The sequence below is a fragment of the Dromiciops gliroides genome, chromosome 2 (assembly GCF_019393635.1).
Source record: "Dromiciops gliroides isolate mDroGli1 chromosome 2, mDroGli1.pri, whole genome shotgun sequence".
Classification (NCBI taxonomy): domain Eukaryota; kingdom Metazoa; phylum Chordata; class Mammalia; order Microbiotheria; family Microbiotheriidae; genus Dromiciops; species Dromiciops gliroides.
The window spans coordinates 285,672,904-285,696,440 of NC_057862.1; the positions used below are offsets into that span (position 1 = coordinate 285,672,904).

The 23,537-nt window shown below is 42.6% G+C and overlaps 1 protein-coding gene across 2 annotated transcripts in view; it reads left to right on the forward strand.

The window, feature by feature from the left end:
* PDLIM4 (PDZ and LIM domain 4) overlaps positions 1 to 23,146 on the forward strand; it is a 111,218-nt gene extending 88,072 nt beyond the window's left edge. The window contains exons 4-7 of one of the 2 annotated variants that reach the window (XM_043986562.1): positions 13,686 to 13,855; positions 17,911 to 18,071; positions 21,776 to 21,896; positions 22,617 to 23,146. In XM_043986562.1, coding sequence (XP_043842497.1) covers positions 13,686 to 13,855; positions 17,911 to 18,071; positions 21,776 to 21,896; positions 22,617 to 22,821 — 657 coding nt within the window. In that variant the 3' untranslated portion in view covers positions 22,822 to 23,146. The remainder of the gene's footprint in view (positions 1 to 13,685; positions 13,856 to 17,910; positions 18,072 to 21,775; positions 21,897 to 22,616) is intronic. The other variant, XM_043986563.1, reaches the window with a different exon arrangement.
* The last annotated feature ends 391 nt before the right edge of the window (positions 23,147 to 23,537 follow it).

The window sequence follows — 23,537 nt, forward strand, 5'->3', positions numbered from 1 at the left end:
AGCAACAAGAGGCACTACCTTCATACAGAAGAGGTTTCTTAGGCTCCATCTTAGAGGAAGGGAGGGATTTTAAGAGGAAGAAATAAGGAGTGTAAGGGGCTAAAATTCTAGCTAATCTGTCTAAAATATCTAATGAATGGTCGCCAATAAATTATAAGCTTTAACAAGAGTTTAGACTTTTAAGAATTTATTAAGGAAAATAAGAATTTGGTGAAGAGAGAGAAAGAGGCCTAGATGCCTACATCTATTTATCTCAGGGAGCATGCATTTTAGCACTACTCTCCATGAGAGTCCTCATGAAAGAGAGTGAGCCACACCTCCTTCATCCCACAAACCTCCTGTGAAACTGGCAACATCCCATCCACTCACAAACACAGCTCCAAGCTAATTGGCTGGTAGCCTTGATTGACAGTACCTATGAACAAATGTCACTTCCTGACACCAAGGAAAAGTCTCATGGCTTGCAGTCAGGGGCCTTCTTCCTCTAAGATGGAGCCTAAGAAACCTCTTCTGTATGAAGGTAGTGCCTCTTGTTGCTAGTGCCCTCCCTAATTACCTTGTATTTATTGGTTTATTTTTAGCATTCAGTTTTTTAAAGTTTGACTCTCAAATTCTCAAGCACAAGACTTGGGTTTGGGTCCTGGCTCTGACACTTCCTGGTAAATTTAAGGCACTTTAGAACCTCAAAGTCATCTATAAAGTGAGGATCATAATACCTTCTCAGATGACCTCATAGAGCTATCCTGAGGTCCAAAAGAGATTGTATGCGTTTGTAGCCTGTAGGCATTGCATAAATGTCAGCTATTATTCATCTGTGTATGCCTCTGTGTGTGTGTGTGTGTGTGTGTGTGTGTGTGTGTGTGTGTGTGTGTAAAAGAACACTCCCTTTTGGCTACAGAGCACATCCTGGCAGCATCATAAATCCAAAAATGACAAAAGTTTTCTCTCTATTTAACATAAATGTCATGGGCTTGAATTCTTTCTTATGCAATCATTGTATGAGCTGCTGCCTCTGTCTGACTCTTAGGCATCAGCAGGGCAGGAAACAGGAATAAAAATACAAACTTGGCTGACTTGGGTTGAGAAAGTATTGTTCAGGACATTCTTGGGCTGCTAGGCTCCTAGCAGCAGAGAGGGTACACCCTTACTGGGCCAGAGCAGCATGCTTTTGAATGACTGGGTACTCAGCAGGGGTAAGAACTGTATATTACCTCATCTTTGTACCTCTTTGGGGGCCTAGCACCCTCCTCCGCCCACAATAAGCAAATGCTATATAATAAATATTTCTTGTGTAACATTAGCATCAATAGCCTCTCCCACAGAAACTATAGACACAGCAATAGTATATTAACATGTTGCAGTTAAATGAATGGTCTCATCCAGAATGGGACCTAAGATGGCACTATGACCATGACAATGATCTCCCATTCTTCCACTACTTCTCAAGTCTACCTGCTGTTTAAAGGTTTCCCATCCATTATCTCATTTGCCTTCACAATAGTCTAGTAGAGAGAGATTATTCTGTGTATTTATACTTGTGCCAAACCCTGATAAAAGACTGAGCTCCTCGGGGCAGGTAACAGCAATTACTCATCTTAATCTCCAAGTCTCTGTCAAGCACAGTATTCTATGAATATAAGGGAAGAGGAGATGTTTTGCTGAATAAACAAATTAATTTCCATATACAGAAAAGAAAATTGAGGTCTAGAGAAGGGATATTACTAGCCCAAGTCACACAGTGGGTCATTTGGCAGAACCAGCATCATCTTTTTTTTTTTTTTTAGTGAGGCAATTGGGGTTAAGTGACTTGCCCAGGGTCACACAGCTAGTAAGTGTTAAGTGTCTGAGGCCGGATTTGAACTCAGGTACTCCTGACTCCAGGGCCAGTGCTCTATCCACTGCACCACCTAGCTGCCCCCCAGCATCATCTTTGATGCAATTCATTGCAGAAAAGCATTATGGGACCATGGAAAGACCATTAGTTCTAGAGTCAGATGACCTAGATTCAAGTCTCAGCTCTGATGTTTATGAACTGTGTGTTGTCTGGACCTCAGTTTCCTCATCTAAAAAAAATGAATGGGTTGAACATGAGGTCACTTCCCACCCAGCTTTACTCTTCTGGACTTTTTCATGATGACCCAGGAACCTCCTAATCCTGCAAGTTCACTTCAGCCCCAGAACTCACACCTCATCAGTACCCTCTTTCCTGCCATCCCCTTACTCCAATTGGAGTATAGAGAGCTCCTCCAACAACCTCCATTAAAAAAGGGGGCTCCAGGCCAGCTGTCTCTATTTCTCACCTGGCTGCACTCTGCTAGATTTTTCCATTGTGCCCCTATCCTCCCCATCTCCTTCCTCCATTAGGTTATAAGCGCCTTGACTGCAAGCTTCATTTTCTTTTTCTTTTTTTTCTTTCTTTTTTTGTTTTTTTGCAGGGCAATGAGAGTTAAGTGACATGCCCAAGGTCATACAGCTAGTAAGTGTCAAGTGTCCGAGGCCAGATTTGAACTCAGGTCCTCCTGAATCCAGGGCCAGTGCTCTATCCACTGTGCCACCTACCTGCGCCCCCTCTCATTTTCTTTTTCATATTTGTATTCCCTGTACTTAGCACAGTACCTAGAACATACTGGGTGTGTAATATATATGTATCAACAGAATGACTCTGAGGCCCCCAGCAGGTCTAGATTAGAATTATCATATATCGGAACTTTTGTTAAGTATCTCCTCCCCTGAACTCACCTTTTCATGTTGACTTGATTCGAATGGCTTTGCCAAATTGCCATGGAATTACTCTCTACTCACCTCTCTGCAAGAAATACTTGTAGAATTTCTCTACCTCTTCATCCTCTTCAACTGATGTTGTTGTTAAATAAGATGCTAATATCTTCATTTGATGGGCTTTGAGGTTTTTAAAAAATATTTTTGATACTTTTTTACATCAATCATTCCCTATTGCCTTCCCCTTCCCTGAATAGAACCCTATTATAATAAAGAATAGTTAAGGAAGATAAATCAACACATTGATCATTTCTGATGACATCTGCCCTTACTATTTATGACACTTTTTGCTTATGTTCCTCATGAGCATGACAAGGAAAGATGATCGAGTGCCCCAATTACATTTGTTGAAGAAACCAATTACTTTATTTGCCTTTCCAAGGAGAACCTTTGAGCTTGTCTGCCATCTAGCCATGACTTTCTTATACCTTCTGGTTCCATTTGTGGTATGTCTATCTGGATGTGGTTCAGTTTCCCCAGTAGTGTATCAGCTCATTGATCATTGACAGAGATATAGCATTTAAAATACCAATGACTAATGGTTATCGTCTACAAACTATGGAGTTCTTAGCATCCTCTGTTCCCTTTTCTGCCCCTCTACATTTTCATTGTGGATGTAAAGAGAGTCACCCAGGACTAAGAGCCAGTTTCAATTTTTCCTTGTTTTCTGAGTTGTAACGTGGTCAAAGAATTAATCATCTGGTGGCCCTCCTACTATTGAAGAGCCTCTCCAACCTGTAAGGCTGGTCCTTAAACAGCAGGCATAGTTTGTTATCAGGGTCAAACTCAATACCTTTCTAAATTTATCTATATTTATTTTGCAGGGCAATGAGGGTTAAGTGACTTGTCCAGGGTTACATAGCTAGTAAGTGTCAAGTGTCTGAGGTTGGATTTGAACTCAGGTCTTCCTGATTCCAGGGTCAGTGCTTTATCCACTGCACCACCTAGCTGCCCCCATAGCTTACTTTTTTCAAAAAAAGAATATAACTTCAGCATGTTGTTTTCAAAGCTGTCCTGCTTGTCTGTTTCTCAACAATGCTTCAATAACTCTTTCATTTCTTTTCTTGCTTTCCTTTTTTTTGGCAAAACTATTGCTTGCTCTCCTTTTCCCCCAAACAAACCATCCATTTTTTTAAAAAGGAAAACACTGTCCTAACATATTAGCACAGTCAAGCAAAACAAGTTCTTCCATTGGCCATGTTCAAAGATGTATCATTTGACACCTTGAGTCCATCACTCATCCATTAGGAGGTGGGTGGCATGTTTCATCACTAATCCTCTGGAGTCATAGTAGGTCACTGAATTTGTCAGAGTTCTTCCAAGTTGTTTTTCTTTACAATTTTATTGTTACTGTATAAATTGTTCTTTCTGTTCTGTTCATTTCACTCTTCATCAATTTATACAAGTCTTCCTTGATTTCTCTGAAACCATCTTTTTCATAGTTTCTTATGAGATAGTAATATTCCATTATATACACATGCTATAATTGATGGGCACCCCTTTTGTTTCAAGTCCTTTGCTACAACATAAAAAGCTAATATATAGGTTTTTTGTACATATGTGGTCTTCCCCTGAACCAACTCACAGTTCTACCAACAAAGCATAAGTGTGCCTGTCTTTTCCGATGCCCTTCCAACAATTTTCACTTCCTCTTTTTTTCCACCATCTTTATAGATTTGTTAGGTATGAAGTGGAGATCAGAGTTGTTTTAATTTTAATTAATAATTTAGAGCATTTTAAAATGGCTATTTATCACTTAGATTTTTTTCCTTGAATATCCCTGTTCATATCCTTTGATTTATCTTTTATATCTGTCATTCTTATTTGAACTATGTTTTAGATAACAGATTTTTATTAGAAAGTAATTTTCCCAGTTAACTCTTTTCCTTCAAATTTTAACCATATTGATTTCATTTGTGTTGTCCATTTTCTCTCCCAGAATCATCTTTATCCTTTGTTTAGTCAAGGATTTCTCCCCTTTCCACAGCTGTGAAAGGCATCGGTTTCTTTGTTCCTAATTTATGATAAGGCCTTTAATGTCTTGTCCATGTATCCTCTGGGAGCTTATTTATTGTTCTTTATGGCCAGAGTTGTTAAGAGCAAATGTTAATTTCTGCCAAACTGATTTCCAGTTTTCTCAGTAGTTTTAATTGAGTTTTTGCCCCTAATCAAGTCAACAAGCATTTATTAAGCACATATTATGTTCCAGGAACTCTGCTAAATGCTGGAAAGCAAACACAATCCCTGCTCTCACATACTAATGGGGGAGATAACATGCAAACAACTCTATACAAACAAGATATATCAAGTAAAGATAATCTCAGGGGGAAGGCACTAGCTATAAGGTGGGAGAAGCGCAGAGAAAGCCTTCTTGCAGAAAGTGGGATTGTAGCTAAGAGGGAAGCCAGGAGGCAGAGGTGAGTAGGAAAGGCATTCCAGGCATGGGAAACCACTAATGAAATGACATGGAGCTTCGAGATGGAGTCTATTGTTCCAAGAAGAGCAAGGAAGTCATAGTCCCTGGATCACAGAGTATGTAGAGTAAACATGCTAAAAAGGTAAGAGGGAGCCAGGTTTTGAAGCCAGATAGAAGATTTTATATTTGATCCTGGAGATAACATTGATGATGGTGGTGGTCCTTTGTTTTCAAAGAGGACCAGTGACATCACAAGGTGATGTTTTGACCCGTGGGTGCATTGGATTTATTTAATTAATTAATTAATTAATTTTTCCAGGGAGTGTGGTTTGATTTTATTTTATTTTTTTGCAGGGCAATGAGGGTTAAGTGACTTGCTCAGGGTCATACAGCTAGTAAGTGTCAAGTGTCTGAGGCTGGATTTGAACTCAGGTCCTCTCGAATCCAAGGCCAGTGTTTTATCCACTGCACCACCTAGCTGCCCCCAGCGCATTGGATTTAAGTGAGGCAGAGTTGTTCAAAGCGTAGCATCACTCTCCCTTCCAGAGTCATCGAAGTCCAGTGGGAGGACAAAAGTTAAGATGGCTAGTGATGGCCCAGGATGCAGTGGATGACCTTGCCATCTCCCATGCCTGGTCAAACTCTAAACATGTCACAGCAACTGCTTTAGCCACCTTCATGGTCGCTGGAGCAAATTGTCCTCATCAGCCGTTCCACTGGGAGAGAGTCTTCACATGCTTGGGGTAGACACCCCCAGAAGTCACCAACAAGTTTGAGGCCTGTCAGTTAGTCTCAACCTAGTTTAGTCCATCTGCTGAGACAGTTTACTGGGGTGTGGCATGTGCATGCTACAGCTTCCTAAAATCAAAATCATCATAATGAATAATAACAATAGGCATTTTAAAAGTGCTTTAAATTTGCAAACCACTTTATGGATATCATCTCATATTATTCACACAACATTCCTGGGAGATAGATGCAGTTAATATCCCTACTTTATAGATGGGGAAACCCAGGCAGGCAGGCAGTCATATAGTGAGTGCCAAAGCAAATCTATTCTCAAGGGTTTTCCATTTCAAACTTCTTGGACAAGGAGATCATTCTTATTTTTTTATTTTTTGGCCAGGCATTGAGGGTTAAGTGGCTTGCCCAGGGTCACACAGATAGTAAGTAGTAAGTGTCAAGTGTCTGAGGCCAGATTGGAACTCAGGTCCTCCTGAATCCTGGGCTGGCGCTTTATCCACTGCGCCACCTAGCTGCCCCCAAGGGGATCATTCTTAAAACAACACAGTTTCAGACTCAGTTCATATATGTGTGCATATGTGTGTGTATGTATTTGTATATATACACATATGTATATTTTTCACATTGTTTTTAACCTTGAGATTATCTTCGACTCCAAACATTATGATTTACATCTCTTCACATTTAATTATCATCACTCCTTGCACAGCTCCTGACAATTTGAAGCTAGTATATGCACATATATATGTATATATATATGCACATATATATTTATATTTACATACTTTTTTCCCCAATTCACCCACACAGCAACCAAATGAGGTAGTAGTAAATGCAGTTATCCTCACTTTAGCATAGTAAAACTAGGACTTGCCATCATCCTGACAGCAGGGAGGTGACTAACACTCAGCATATTTGACTTCTTGAAGCATTGACCCATTGTTGAGATTGCCTTTGTACATGAAAGGAAATGGACAGAGGAAACCAACACATCATTTCAAGGGAGATGGCATTTGTTGAAACCATAAATTTTACACATGTAGCACAGTCAAAGGACATGAGGCATTCATTGATAAAGATGTTCCTTGGGGATAATATGGAATCACTGGAGTTTGGAAAATACATGGTCCACCCTTCACTTTAAGAAGATCAATTGGACAGCTGGAACCGGAATGGGGAGAGACCTAAGGCTGGAAAACCAGCAAGAAGGTTACTGCAATAGTCCAGGCATGAGGGCCTTCAACAGGGTGGTGAGATTCTTGATCTTTATTCCTCTAGATGAATTTTGTTCTTATGTTTTTCTGGTTCTATAATGTAACCTTTTGTTGCTTTGACTGGTATGTCAGTGAAAAATAAATTAATTTAAATAGTATTTTCATTTTTAATATGTTAGCTAACCATAAGCAATTAATATCTTCATTTATTTAGGTCTGCCTTTTTTCCTGTAAAGACTGTTTTATATTTGCATTCATACTTTTTTCTGTGTGTCTTGTTAGAGTTCCAAATATTTATTTATTTTGTACTTATTTTGAATGGAATTTATCTTGGTTTTGTTCATAATATTCAGAAAGGCTAATGATTTATGTGGATTTATTTTATATTCCACTATTTTGCTGAAGTTATTGTTTTGAATCTCAAGGGTCTACTAAATAGAACTTCATATCATCTGCAAAGAGTAATAATTTTCCCCCTTGTATATTTCCTCATTTGATTTTTCTTCTCTTATTGCTACAGCTGTTATTCTTACTACTATATCAAATAATAGTATCGATGTAGACATTCTTACTTTATCATTGATCTTATTGGAAAGACTTTCAGCATATCCCTCTTATATTTAATGCTGACTTGGAGTTTTAGATATGGAATATTTACTATATTAATAAAAGGTCCATCTGTTCCTATGCTGTTTGATGTTTTTAGCAGGAGTGTTGCATTTTATCAGCTTTGTTGCCATGTAATTGGACAAAACAATTTTGATCCCTTTCAATATTTTTTCCAATTACATTTAAAAACAATTTTTACATTTGTTTTTTTTTTAAATTTTGAGTTCCATATTCTCTTTCTCCCTCCCTTCCTTTGCCCCTCCTTGAGAAGGCAAGCAATTTTATATATATTATATATGTGCAGTCATGTAAAACATATTTCCATATTAGTCATGTTATGAAAGAAAACACAGACCAAAAAAAAAAAAACAAGAAAAGGTTTTTTTTAAAAGTATGCCTTGATCTGCATTCAGACTCCATAAGTTCTTTCTGTGCAAATGGATAGCATTTTTCATCGTAAGTCCTTCTGAATTGCCTTAGATCATTATATTTCTGAGAAAATTAAGTCATTTACAGTTCATCATTATACAATATTGCTGTTACCATGTACAATATTCTCCTGGTTCTGCTCACTTCACATTGAATCAATTAATGCAAATCTTTCCAGATTTTTCTAAAGCATCATTTCTTATAGCACAATCGTATCCCATCACAATCATATATCACAACTCGTTCAGCCATTCCCAATTGAATTCAATTTCCAATTCTTCGCTACCACAAAAAAGAACTGCTATAATTATTTTTGTAGATATGGGTCCATTTCCTTTTTCTCCTGATCTCTTTGGGATACAGATTTAGTAAAGGTATTCCTGGGTCAAAGGTATGCACAGTTTTATAGCCCTTTGGGCATAGTTCCAAATTGTTCTCCAAAATGGTTAGATCAGTTCACAACTCCACCAATTATTCCCACATCCCAGTTTTTCCACATTCCCTCCAATATTTATCATTTTTCTTTTTTGTAATATTAGTCAATCTGATATGTGTGAAATGGTACTTGAGTTACTTTAATTTTTACTTTTCTAATCAATAATGATTTAGAGGTGGGTTTTTTCATATGAATAAAGATAGCTTTGATTTCTTCTTTTGAAAACTGCCTGTTTATTTCCTTTGACCATCTATTTGGGAATGGCTTGTAGTCTTATAAATTTTACTCCATTCTCTATATATTTGAAAAATGAGGGCTTCATCAAAGAAACTTGGTATAAAATATCTAATCTTGGCTCTGTTGGTTTTGTTTGTGCAACCCCTTTTTAATTTAATGTGATCAAAAGTATCCATTTTATATCCCACAATGCTCTCTATCGCTTGTTTGGTCATAAATTCTTCCCTTATGCATAGATCTCAAACTTTAGGTTTGTATGTTTCTGTTTTCAGAGCTAGTTCTGGGGGGGTCTATAAGTTTTCAGTTATTCTAAGGTGGTATAACCTAAGGAAAGGTGTAGTCACTGCTCTCCTGACCTTTGATTAGGCCTGTGAATAACCACAAGTACTCTTTTCTATCCTAGAACTGTATCTAAGGTCCCCACTCCTGCTAGAACCCCTCCTTACTCTAGGACTGAGACCTGGAACTATGTATGGGCAATTCAACAGAGTCCTACTCCCAGTGCTAGCAAAGGGTCCCCTGTAATCTCCTTCTGACCAGTTGTCAAACCCACTTACTGTCTGTAGGCTGAGAGCTCTGGAAGCTACCAATCCAATCTCCCCAAAGGCCTGCTGCTGGCTTGCCTAGCATGGGCCTGTGCTGATGTGGCCTATAGTAGACTGTGGTCTACTTTCACCCCAGTGAGACAGACTTTTCCTGTCAACATTCTAAGTTGTCTTGGGCTGAAAAATTGTTTCACCTCATCCTTTTTGTTGGTTCTGTCACTTCAGAGTTCATTTTGAGTGTTATTTTAACGTTCTTTGAAGGAAAATTTAGGAGAGTCTTTTATTCTGCCTTTGTGGCTCCTCCCCTTGACAAAATAATTTTTAATAATTTATTTTATTTTCTCTTCACTAGGTGTGATTTCTCCTTTTTGTATTTTTAAATTGTCAATTTGCTTTCCCTGCCTCTTTTTAAAACAGATTAGCTTATATATTTTATTAGTTTAAAGAAGCTGTTTTATTCATTAATAAAACGGAGTGGGGTTTTTTTCCTTTCATTTTTGTTAACCTCTTCTTTGATTTTTCAGAATTTCAGTTTTAGAGTTTAGTTGAGAGATTTTGATTTGTTGGTTTTCTAGTGTTATTTAGTTGCCTGCCCAATCTATCCACCCTCTTCTTTCTTTTGTGCTTGACCACTGTCTTTCCTGGACAGAAGCTCTATCTCAACATTTGCAGGCTTCTAGTTGTCTCTCTGCCCAGTTGTAGGTTGGAAGAAGGTGCTCACTATATTTTCTCTTTGGATTTTTCTTGAACATTATTCCATCAAATGTTCTTGTAGATCTTGGATGGATTAGGTGTGAGAGAGGCGGATTCCTCTGCAAACTTTTACATTGCCATCTTAACCAGAATTGAAGAGAAAAAAAAAAATCAGGAGGCAGAGAGATGAGAAGAAAGCATATGCCAAAAGATGTAGGTTACATAGAAAGGGTGAGGAGAGATTCCTTGTCCAGAGGGAGAATTTATCAGATATCTATCTATCATCATCTGCTTTAAGGATTAGCCACAATGTCCTGTGTGAGACCCAGGCCCCAACTTGACTCCCTGTGCCCTTGCCAAGTGGTCTTCAAATAATCATATTCCAGAGGGTCAGACAGGCCAGGGGAGATGTCCCATGGGCACCAGCACCGGGGCCTCTTTTATACACAAGGGCCCTGCTGGACAGAGGAAGTTCTCTTGCTGGCTGGCAGATGCCTGGTCTGGCCTGTAATGCTGTTTTTAAGTAATTCATTCAAACAAATGCAGACACACTTCACAAGAAGGGTTTAGGCAGACTTGGTGTGTGGCGAGCCAGCTGCAGGCAGCTGGGAAACCCCTGGTGTTTGTCAGTCTTTGCCATCCTAACTTCTCCACTGGACACTGTGGTAACCTGGATCATCTCCAAGAGAATTCTCTATGTTTGGGGGGAAGGGGTGGGGAATGGTGTATATATGTACATGTTCACGTTGGAGAGTGAATGTGTGTGTGTGTGTGTGTGTGTGTGTGTGTGTGTGTGTGTGTGTGTGTGTGTTTCAGTGGGTGCATGCTTTCTTTGGCGGCATTTTTCTCCAATCTTTTCTCCTCTTGATTTCTTTAGACTACTCTCCTCCCACTGCCTCTCACATACATTCTCTCACTCTTCCCAGACACCCCCTCCCCTCCCAACCAACCTATTGGGGCACCGGCGTCAGACTTGGTGCTCTGGGGTTTCTGGAGGGGTGGGGACAGAGGAGAGCAGCAGAACTGAGTATTATCTTGAAGGGCCAAGCAGGTGGCTGTCACGCCCAGGCTGGATTTGTTTTCTCAGCTGCAGCAGCTGAATTGTCTGTTACCCTCCCAGTCATTGTAATCCTCTCTCCCTCTCTTCCCCCTCCCCCCCAGCTCAAACTGCTTCCAAAAGCTTCCTTGTTTCCATCCCTGAAGTGCCCCCACAGCCAGGAAGCAGGGATTTGGTGACACAGGGTTTTGGAAGGTGGGTAGGAAGCCCTCATCTCTTCCTGAAATAGCAGAGGCTGAGTGAGCCTCAAAACAGCTCCTCCATTCCTTGCTTCCTCCCCCCAGGCCCAGAGGAATCTGGTCCTCCAGCCTCTTGTCCGCTCTAATGGCTTAAACCAGAATCTCCATGTTGGAAGATGCCCTCTGGTCCAACACCTTCATTTTATAGATAAGGAATCTAAGGCCCAGAGAAAAGGACTTTTCCAGTGTCACACAATAACTCAGAACTCCAGCTCCTTTATAGGGAAATGTGGTTCACAGTGCTGGTCCACCCAGCCGATGAAGGGCGGGAGGTAAGAATAAGGATACTCACAAATTATATCCATGTTAATCAGAGGCTTGGGCTCACTTAGGAGTTGGAGCTGAGATTCTTAGAGGAGTATAGGCTTAGTCTGAAGCAAGAAATGGTTCAGTGGATAGAGCACTAGCCCTGGAGTCAGGAAGACCTGAGTTCAAATCTTTTCTCAGATATTTACTAGCTGTGTGACCCTGGCTGAGTCACTTAACCTTTGTTTGCCTTAATCCACCGGAGAAGAAAATGGCAAACCATTCCAATATCTTTGCCAACAACAATAAGGGTTAATTCAGACTCTTTGGTGCTAATTCCCGTGCAAAGCCTAGGAGTTTCTGATCTGCCCTCTTCCAATTTATTTCACATTTGGATGCCTTTTTTTCAAATTGTATAGCCCAAGGGAGCTTTCAGAGAGTGGGGAAAGGGTCCTCAGCTGCTTGGGGGCCACTTCTAATGAAAAGAGCACAAATAAGCCTCTAGGTAGGTCCCTTCCCCCTCTTTAGCCTCAGTTTCCCCTTTAAAATAGGAACAATGATTCCCAAACCATGCTTCTAATTCCATCCAGCAGGGCACGCACGACCACACACACACACACACACACACACACACACGTGTGCATGTGCACATGCACATGCATGAACACACAAGCATAAGCCTAGACTCAAACACATCCACATCCACATGAGTCTTGCTCTTGTAAGAGATAATTGCAGTCACAGAGAGTGGCTTCAGAGCCAGGAAGTCCTGAGTTCAAATTCCATCCTATTAACGATAATTAAATCAGTACTACCATTGCAACTGAAAGGGGGCATGTTGTCCTATGGTTCCACTCACACTCCCTGGGGCTCCGTACCCTAAGACTTCCTTCCCTGGCCTCCACTTCCCTATATATACTGTGTCCCTCTTTTATTTTGTTTATTTATTTTTAGTGTGGCAATTGGGGTTAAGTGACTTGCCCAGGGTCACACAGCTAGTAAGTGTTAAGTATCTGAGGCCAGATTTGAACTCAGGTCCTCCTGACTCCAGGGCCTGTGCTCTATCCACTGCACCACCTGGCTGCCCCTGTGTCCTTCTTTTAGAACGTGAGCTCTTTGAAAGCAAAGCTTCTCTCGTTTTTGTGTGAGCCATCCCCAGCATGGAACTTGGTGCAGAGCAAGTGCTTATATCTTATTATATCAATATTGGATAATCTCTGCCCTGAGAAAACACTTTGTGAGTGGCAGAGCCCCATCCTCGGGTGTATTGAAGCTAGTGCTAACGACTCTAGCCAATTGTTAAATTTTCATTGTGAACAGAAATCAACAGGGCCTGATTTATTGTTTCGTTGGTTGTCTAGACTTAAGAAAGTGATGGTGAAAATAGATTAAATCTAAAAGTGGGGTCCTGTTTAACTGCCCCCCTTCACCCCCCCTACCCCCTGGCCCAGAGCAGTTTGTAAAACATTTATCAACACTTCACTGCCTATGTAGCAAGAAGGACACAACTCACCTTTGTATACAACCGAGGATAAATGTCCTCCTACCTTGGGCCTTTTATAGGCCTGGTTACAGCAATTACTCATCAGTGCTGGGTGAATAAGTGCATGAAAGAGGAATAAATGGTTTAAATCATGAGAATACCTACCGCTGCCTCTCCAGCAACCTAATTAGGCTTGTTGAATTCTCTTGTGAAGCCCCTATAGTCCCAGAAACATATTCTGACAGTGTTGCTAACCCCAGTAGAATGGAAGTTCCTAGAGGAAGGGACTGTTCCACATTTTTGTCTTTCTCATCCAGGGCCTGGCTTAAAGCAAGTGAGTAATAACCACTTGTCAAAATGAATCAAATTGAATTAAATAGAAAACAGTGACCCAGAAAAGAGCCAAGTCGATGCTGCCAAAGGCAGCAGTCTGTTCCAGATGTCTGTCTTGGGGAGGGGTGGGGAAGAGAGGATTGGAGTAGATGTGTGCTTTGCTATTGCCTCAGTTTACCCCCATCTCCTAAGCTGCCTCAGCCTCACAACATTTTCTTACCTCTAGGACAATGGACTTACTCACAGTAGAAGGTCTTCAGCCTCAGGAGCAAGCCTGGCCGACAGTAGGACTAGCCTGGGCCTCCAGTATGGGACACCATCCCGCCTCTATTCCCACAACAGTGAGGCCAGTTTGCAGGCACAGATGGGCAACCTCCGTGTGTCTCCACCCCACAGGTAGGTGGACCAGTTGACCCCCACTGCCCCCCAACACTTCCCTAAACAGATGCCTCAGGGTCCACCATGAGTACTTCTGCCCTTTGGGTCCTGGATGCTCTCCAAGGTAAGCTTCCCCTTCCTCAGGAAAATAGCCCCAGCCTCAGCTCCTCCCTGCTCTCTCCCCTAACCCAAACTGGACTTGCAGGAATGATTTTTTTTTTTCTGCTCTAACTTCTCCTTTGAAACTTCAGTTCTAGGGGGCAGCTAAGTGGTGCAGTAGATAAAGCACTGGCTGTAGATTCAAGAGGACCTGAGTTCAAATCCAGCCTCAGACACTTGACACTTACTAGCTGTGTGACCCTGGGCAAGTCACTTAACCTTCATTGCCCTGCTTAAAAAAAAAAAAAGAAGAAGAAAAAAGAAACTTCAGTTGTAGCCCCATTTTTGTAGCTACCTAGGGCTTCTATTCCCCACCCCCACCCTGGCACCTACCCTGGTTTTTATTGACTCCACCTCCTAAATTGTAGAGCTTTAGTCTCAAGTGAATCCCTTCGGTCGTTCAGAAGAAATGACACCTTCCCGAGAGGGAGCAGCCGCAGATGCTTTCTCTCTGAGAAGCTTGTGTTTTCTTAGATATTATACAGAAATCAGTGCCACCCAATCCCAGTCAGGCAGGAATTGAGAAGCAGGTTTGGGCTAGAAGAAGCAGATGCTAAACATCTAGTTTAAAACAACAATTTAGTAGAGCATAGCTGTGAATAGACACATTCTTCATTGTACCTTGAGAGTCCATCAATGGGCATTTGTCCTTTGGGTCTTTTCTCCTAGGGAGGAAGAAAAATAGGGCTTAGATCTGTCACTTCATTGGTTTATGGAGCTCCTGGTGAGGAACTCCCACTACCAAAGCAAGGCAACACCTTTCCTGCAATTTATAGTCTTCCACAGCTCAACAGTCTAGATTGCCGAGAGATGTGGCCCAGGACCACATAACCAGTTTGTGTTACAGGTGGGATTTGAACTCAGGACTTTCTGGCTCTGAAGCTGCTCTCTGTCCATTATACCACTCTGCCTGTCAAACAATAAAATATACTTTCTAGGGAAAGCTCAGGGAAGACAGAAACATCCTGTGGAGTACAAGGGCAAAAGCTTGCTTCATTTTGTTTTTTAGACAGAAACAGGTGCTAAATGTTCAATAAATCAACCAACAGACTTGGCCATCAAAGACCCAACCAGCTGCCTTTCTCTCCAGCTCTAATTATGTTTTCCAGAATTCCATGTTCTTTAGCCCCTCCTGGGACTTATTTCCCTTTTTCCAGACTTGATCTGTAACTGGTGTCCCCACTGTTCATTTTTTCTGCCGCAGGATTGCATCTGTCCTATGAGATCTGGGATAGGGGTCCGTGTCTAAGGCATGGTCTGACCAGACAATACTTTCTCCCTCATCAGCTCTGAGACACATTATTGTCTTTACAAAAAAAAAAATGTACTGATATCTTTTATTTTTACATCATTTTCATTTCCAAATAGTTCCCTCCCTACTCCCCTACCCAGAGAACCACTCATAACAAAAATAAAAAGGAAAGAAGAAAAAAGAAGTGATTCGGCAAAAATACGTAACACATAAAATGGGTCGGACAGTGTATGCAATGTTATGCATTCATCATCCCCATTTCTGTGAAGGAGAGAGGGAGAAAGAAGTGTTAATTTAATCTAAATGCTAATTTAGCCATTAAAAAAAAAAACAGGATAGGTGGGACTTTTTGGATCCCCCTTCAATTCCTGACCAAAAGTTGGCAACAAAAGCAACCTCCTTCCAAGTTCCTCTGGGCATGGCACATGCAGATCTCCTTTTGGATAAAGGGCGTCAAGGGTAGTGCCAGGTCAGACTTTGGTGGTGATGCTGGAATTTTAGCTCCAGTCAACTGGAGTACCTGGGTACCTGGGGCAGGGGTGCACTGGGTCAGAGTTTTGGGGGGCCCTAAAGATGCCAGGGGTGTGTGTAGTGTTTTGGGTCTTGGTTTTCTCCAGGGATTTGGGGCTGTGGCCCTACCCTCTGCTAGGCACTCAGCCCTTCTACTCTGAACAAGACAGTGTTTCCTTCCTCACCACCAGACAGTACTAATCCTCATTGGCTTTTATTTTTTTGTTCCAACACTTACGCTATCCAAAACCTTAAAAACTATAGTTAGGTGGCACAGTGGATAGAGCACCGGCCCTGGATTCAGGAGGACCTGAGTTCAAATCCCACCTCAGACACTTTACGCTTACTAGCTGTGTGACCCTGGGCAAGTCACTTAACCCCAATTGCCTCACCAAAAAAACAAAACAAAAACTATAGTTAGAATATTTTGAAAATGATTCTTCATATCCTTCTCCTCCCTAGTCTTCTTGACCTCAGTTTCCTAATCTGTAAAATAAAGGGTTTGGACTAGATGACCTCTGAGGGTCAGTTCTAACTCTATGGTTCAACAAGTCCGCCTTCTCTGCAGATCAGAATGTTGAGGCTCTGAGAGCTAAATCTGTAGAAAATTTAGATAATTTGCCACCTTGCAGTATAAGATCATAGATTTAGGGTTGGGACCTTTGAGTCCTCTAGTCCAGTTTAGTGTCAGACTCAAGGCCTTCAACTCCCCTGCCTGTAATTGGGGAGCAGCTAGGTGGCGCAGTGGATAGAGCACTGGACCTGAGTTCAAATCCAGCCTCAGCCACTTAACACTTACTAGCTGTGTGACCCTGGGCAAGTCACTTAACCCCAATTGCCTCACCAAAAAAAAAAAATTGTAATTGGGAAGGGGCAGCTAGGTGGCAGTAGATAAAGCACTAGCCCTGGATTCAGGAAGACTTGCGTTCAAATCCAGCCTCAGACACTTGACACTTACTAGCTGTGTGACCCTGGGCAATGCACTTAACCCTCATTGCCCAGTCCCCCCCAAAAATGTAATTGAGAAACATTTAACAAAATAAAAATACAATACAACATAGAAAATGTTAATTTGTGGTTTTCTAAGTCAATATGTGGCTGTTGCATTATCATAAGAGTTTAACACTAGTACATTAGTCCAATTCCCTCCCCCTCCCATTTTATAGTTGAAGAAACCTAGGCCTACAGGTGAAATAATTTGATCAAGGTCTCACAGGTAGTAAGTGATTGTAGGATCATAGATTTAGGGCTAGAAAGGGTCTTAGAAGCCATTTCGTTTTACAGATGAGGTTTTACAGATGAGGTGACAGACCCAAAGTGCTTTGCTGAAGGTTACTCTGGGAGAGTGAATGCAGGTCCTCAGAATCCCAAACAAGTGCACCTTCCACTGTACAACACTGCCCCAGTCATAGTTTAGGCTTGAAAAAAACACTGCACTAAATCATTCAGCTTTACTTTGGCTTCTCCCCCAGGATGCCCAAGGGATTTTGTGAAACTCATAAAGATCCTGGCTCTCCACCCCTGAAACAATGGGGAACTCTTGGCCATGTTTTCATGTAGGATTTGAACAGGATGGGAGAGACACAGACATGGAAAAGGAAGGAACTCCATGATGTGGGTGACCGTGTTGTCTAAGGGGGAGCCCTGAGCTCCTCCAGGACCCCAGTGAGGGCGGGAAGGGCTACAAGTGCTCACTGGGAGGCCTCCCTCCTAAATACCATGTAACCGGGACACTCCCATCCCAGTATCATGAAGCAGTGGAAAGAATGTTGGATCTGGAGGCAGAGAACCTAAGCTCAGATCTCAGGGCCGCCACACTTTTTATTTGACCAGCCTCAGGGAAGTCACTGAACCACTGAGGCTTGGTATCCTCATGGATGAAATAAGTGAGGATGGGATTCTATAACCCCTACATTCCTTTCCAGTTCTAAGTCTGCGATCCTGCATAGATAGGATCCTTTCTCCTGATCTCTAAACAACTTGGACTCTTTCCAATCAAGATAGCACAGGGAAGACTCTCCTCTACTCTAGAGGCACGAGGAAGCATTACTAGGGCCACTCTGCCCCCACCACCTCCCCCTGCCTCTAACTGACCCAAACCAGGCTGAGCTTCCCACATGGGACCTGTGCCTTCTCTCTCTCCTACTCCCAGCAGCGCCGACTCCACAAGATCCCTCCCAAGGAGCAGGAACGGCATTGATGTGGAATCTGATGTGTATAAAATGCTCCAGGAATATGGAGAACCTGCCTCCGAGCCCAAGCAGTCTGGGTCCTTCAGATACCTACAGGGCATGCTAGAAGCCGGGGAGAATGGTAAGAGGTTCTCAGGTGCCCAAAGTTCTCCGATTGTACTTCCCCTCTTGCTCTATGTCTCTTCCCTTCCCTGCACCCAGTCCTATGCCTGCCATGGGCAGAGCATGACATAGTGGAAAAAGGCCAAGATGCAGAATGAGAGTACCTGCATTCAAAGCCCAGCTCTGCCCCATACTAACCAGCTGTGTGAACTTGGAGTAGTTACTTAACTTCTCTGGGCCTCAGTGTCCTCATGAGAAGGATGGACTCAATGAATTGTGTGCCTATGGTCGCCCATCAGTAGTAAGGTGGGGTTAGGGACGGAGGGGCTCAGAATGCAGCATTCAAAAGAAAAGAAAAAAAACTTTCCTCTAGACAATGCTTGTGGATCGATCATCTCTGAACTAGGAGCACCACAGTCTGATGTGGTCAGCACTGGACTGAGAGCCAGGAACCTTGGGCTCTTGTCTGAGCTCAATTCCTAACTCTGAGGCTTAGAGAGATTAAGTGTCTGATGTGATACCTAGCATTCTCTTTTTCTCTTTTTTTAAGCCTCTAAAAATATTGGGGGGGGGTGCGGGTTAAAATTGTGAACTTAACAATCATCAGCAAACATGAGCATTTCAATATACAGTTGTTTTAGAAGGATTGCATATAAAATTGATATTATACAGTGTCATCAACAATAAAATGACTCTGCATCCACCAATGAGAATTTAAGAAAAAGTAAGGGATGCTGAGCACTTCAAGGGAGATGCTATGGGCATTTGGGGTATCGTTTTAAACTTCCTAAGGGACCCCTGAGCTGGACATCATTCTCCTTCTTAGACTGAGGCACAGCCCTGGGTCCGGCCAGCAGAGAGCTCACATTCTTGGGGTGGGGGGAGATAAAACTCACACCTTGAATTTAGTTAGGCAGTAATCTATCTGAGACGGTACAGACTTTAGGGCTAGACAGTGCAGGTCAGACACCAGGATGTGTAGTGCTTGACTAGGCCAATTGGTGAGTCAGAGAGAGCTAAAGACTCTGACCTCCTCTGCCTGTGGGTGGTCAAGAGTTCAGGGATTGAGGTGAGACCCCTCTGGGACTTTCTTCAAAGGATATATTTACCACCCCGCCTCTCTCATCTCTCCTTTATCTGCTGGCACCTTTCCTGCCGACTAGAAACATGCCCAGGTCTTGCTCGTCCTTAAAAAGCTTTCCCCTAGGGGGCGGCTAGGTGTCGCAGTGGATAAAGCACTGGCCCTGGATTCAGGAGTACCTGAGTTCAAATCCCGCCTCAGACACTTGACACTTACTAGCTGTGTGACCCTGGGCAAGTCACTTAACCCCCATTGCCCTGCGCAAAAAAAAAAAAAAAAAAAAAAAAAAAAAAAAAAAAAAAGACCTGAAAAAGCTTTCCCCTAGATCCCAAGACACTTACCGGCAATTATCCTCTCTCTCTCCTATGCTTCTTGCTACAGCTCTCCACATTCAGTGCCTCCACTTCCTCTCCTCTTGTTCTCTTTAATAAATACACCAAAATCTGGTTTCTAACTTCATCATTCAACTGAAACTGCTTTTTCCCAAAAAAATTACCAATGATGTCTCTCATTGTTAATCAGGGTTAAGTGACTTGCCCAGGGTCACACAGCTAGCAAGTGTCTGAGGCTGGAGTTGAACTCAGGTCCTTTTGACTCTGGGGCTGGTACTTTATCCACTGCACCTCCTAGCTACCCCCTCAGTGATCTTTTAATTGACAAATTTAATGTCCTTCTTTCAATAGTCATCCTTCACCTCTCTGAAAAGCATTTAACACTATTGACCCTCTTCTTCTGGATGCACTCTCCTCCCTGAGTCCTCCTGAGTCTGCCCTCTTGTGGTGCGCCTTCTACCTGTGCTCCTTTTCAATCTTTCGGTCTTTTTTTTTTTTTTCTTTTTTACTGGATCTTTTTGACTGAATAATGATGAGTGTCCCCCCCAGGGTTATGTCCTGGGTTCTCTATAATCTCTATAGTTTCTGGTGATCTCATCAGCTCCCATGGGTTCAAATTTTCATTTTAATACAGATGATTCTCAGATCTATTTTTCCATCCCTAATCTCTCTAAATCCAGGCTTGAATCACAAAACTGCCTTTTGGACATCTCAAACTGCCCAGAGGGCAGACTAGAAATTTATGTTCAGGATGTGCTAAGCAGCAAGGCCCAGAGCTAATGAGCCCTCACTCTATGATTCTGAGTCTGTGCCTGGTCACGGGCTGATTTCTCCCCTCTGCCCTGCCCTGCCCTGGTGTTTGTCCTGGTAAGTTCAGCCACCACAGCCCCAAGAACTGGACATTTACCATATTTGTGCCAGGATTTAGAAATTATAGTCCTTTTGTGTGTCCACATCCTTGCCAGAAGGTGGGAGAATGGCAAGACCCTATGCTCCAATTCGGACGCCCTCAGTAAAAAACCACATCAGCCTTAAACGTAGCATCTAAAAGCCTTCCTTCCCTCCCTCCTGCCTCAGGCAGCATCAGATTGCCAGGTATGGTCTACAAGACCTTGTAGTCTCTGCCAAGGATGACGGGGTCCCACAGTTAGATCCAACATTGAGTTGGCAGGAAGCAGAGGAGTTGGGTACAGGATCTGGGGGTGAATCACACATACAGATTCTCTGGAAATAGCCAAAGGTCATCCATGAAGCCTTTGTCTTCCCACATGCTTCAGCTTGGATTACTGGCCCAAATCAGCCAAAATAGCGAGCTTAATATCCCTGCCTCCCAAAGCCAGTAGTTTGTGGTAGTAAAGTGTATCTGTTAGGGTGGGGGTGTTTGTTCTATCCACAAAATGATGAATCTGAAGGGGTGGAGATAAGGATGCACATACCTATTTCCTAGAGGCCCCTTCATTCTGAGCAATCATTTAAAATGATCCCATTTCTGGGTCTCAGTCCAGAATGGGTGGGCAGCATCACAACTGATTATCAGATACTAGCAATTGGAAAAGAACAGGAGAAAACCAATGGGGGAGAAGAAAAAAAAACAACAATGCTTTTTCAGAAGAGATAAAAAGATGAAAATGAGACAACTAATACCTGCCCTCATGGAGCTTACCTTCTTTGTTCACAGATAAGTGAGAACAGAATATATACAAAATAAATACAGAGTGATTTCAGAATGACTGAGTCATCATCCCTGTTATTACATAGACTGTTGGTTGGAAGAATCTGTTGGTCCTCTCACAGAGTAGGGCACTTGAGACAGGATGGGGAGCCAGAAAGGGTGGGGGTCTGAGAAGAATGAGGGAGAGATGGGGTCCCAGGGTTACAGCTCTCTCTCTCAGGGCTACATGATGGATGGATCAGGCAGTAAAGGCATGGTTATATCTCTGGCACTAGGAACTGAGCCAAGGATCCCAAAGCCCCGTGTCTCTGAGACACAAGCTTGTTGAAAAGGAGCCAGGATTTGGTTTTCAAAAAGAAACTTGTGATTTTTCAGAGCCCAGTGGCTCTGAGACCCTACAGATATAAGATGGGGTATGATATGGGCCTGTGGCACATGCAAGTGCCCAAGTGATGCATGCATGTTCCCCATCTTTCCTGGGTTCTCATCTGTGGTACAAATGACTAATGTGATTCATGTTTGTCTCTCTCTTCTGGGCTCCTGTTCCATTGCCCAGCTACCCTAAACTCCAGATTGATGGTCAGGACAGAGTTCAAGCCTAGTTCATGTCCAACATGTGTCCCTTCTTGACTTGGCAGGTGAGAGACTAGATCGGACAGGTGGCCCCAGAAACCTCAAATCTCCTGTCTCCAAGCTAGGTGGCCCCATGGGCAGCCTGCAGCTGCTCCCTGAGTGTACCAGATGTGGAAATGGCATTGTGTGAGTACATCCTTCCTCCCTATCTTCCTCTGTGTCAGTTCTGGGGCTAGGGAAGGTTCCCTTGCAATGATGAGAAAGGCTTTTGTAAGCTGTTACTGTGAAAGATATCTGTGAGAATCATAGATTCCAAGAACTCCCGTGAAAGGATTCAGGCCACAGCTAGCTTGTGACCATCAGACACATGAGCAGTGGTTTGCATGCTGGTGCCAAAGGTGTTAACACAGGTTCTGGGCACCCTAGATGTGGGCTACATTAGCCCCATATGTTATGCTGAGTTTTCCCTTTCCTGGAGATTTAGGGGTAGGACATATGGTCTTTTAACACCACCTTCATTTGCAAAACCCTTTCCCTTTCCCCCACCCAACAAGCCATCTCTTGTAACAAAGAATTTTTAAAGAAAGGAATAAATAGCAGATCAGCCAAATCTGGCAGTCTATGCAGTGTTCCATACCCATAATCCTCCACTTCTACAAAGAAGTGAGGGGAGGTGCATCTTCCCACCTCTCTTCTGGGACAAACTTGGGTATTAGAATTTTACAGCATTCAGTATCTGGTTCTGTTATCCTTCTTTCCATTTTCATTGTTGAAGTCTTAATGTATGTTTAATAAAGGTCAAAAAAAAAAACCCAGGGGAGGGACAACAGATGAAAGCTGGTGCTACGTGGTGATCTTTCCAAAAGACAACTATCATGATTTCCTTGCCTTTCCCTCTCTCCCCAGGGGCACAATTGTGAAGGCACGGGACAAACTCTACCACCCAGAGTGCTTCATGTGCAGCGACTGTGGTCTCAACCTCAAGCAGCGAGGGTACTTCTTTATTGAGGAGCGTCTGTATTGTGAGACCCACGCCAAGGCACGGGTGAAGCCCCCAGAGGGCTATGACGTTGTAGCTGTCTACCCCAATGCCAAAGTCGAACTTGTCTGAGAACAGCTCAGCCATCCCCAGACCTAGGGGCACTGACAGGGGTGGTTTGTCCTAGCCATGCACACATACACTCTACACCCTTTGTAACACGGCTCAAACCTTGTAGATGACACCTTCATGGTAAAACACCTTTTCCCTCAGGAGAAGGAAAGGTATCAAGTTTAGCCCACGGAAGAGCTGTTACCTGCTCCTCGCACTGCTCCTTGTCTGTATTGTCATTTCTGCTTTTGTTAACATTTCTGCCCAGGCTTCTTCCAAACTCTCTGTAAATATAGGAAGCCTTTTCTACCTTGTCAACCAATAAAACCAGCGTTCAGTATTTTGAGTTCCTTTTCATGGCATGGTAAATGTGTTCAAGAGATCATAGGAAGAAAAAATAAGCTCTTGAATAAGCTTATTTTTTTTATTTTAATGTTTTGGGGTTTTTTTGAGCTGGGAAATGGGGGTTAAGTGACTTGCCCAGAGTCATACAGCTAGTAAGTGTCAAGTGTCTGAGTCCGGATCTGAACTCAGGTCCTCCTGAGTCCAGAGCCAGTGCTTTATCTACAGCGCCACCTAGCTTCCACTTGAATCAGCTTAAATGAGTGGCATTGAATTTTAATACATGATTTAAAATTTTTTTATTTTAATCATCTTTTTTTTTCTTTGCCAAATATCTTCCTCCCCTCCCCACTCCTATCATCCCTTGTAAAGCCAACCAACACAAAAGCTAATTC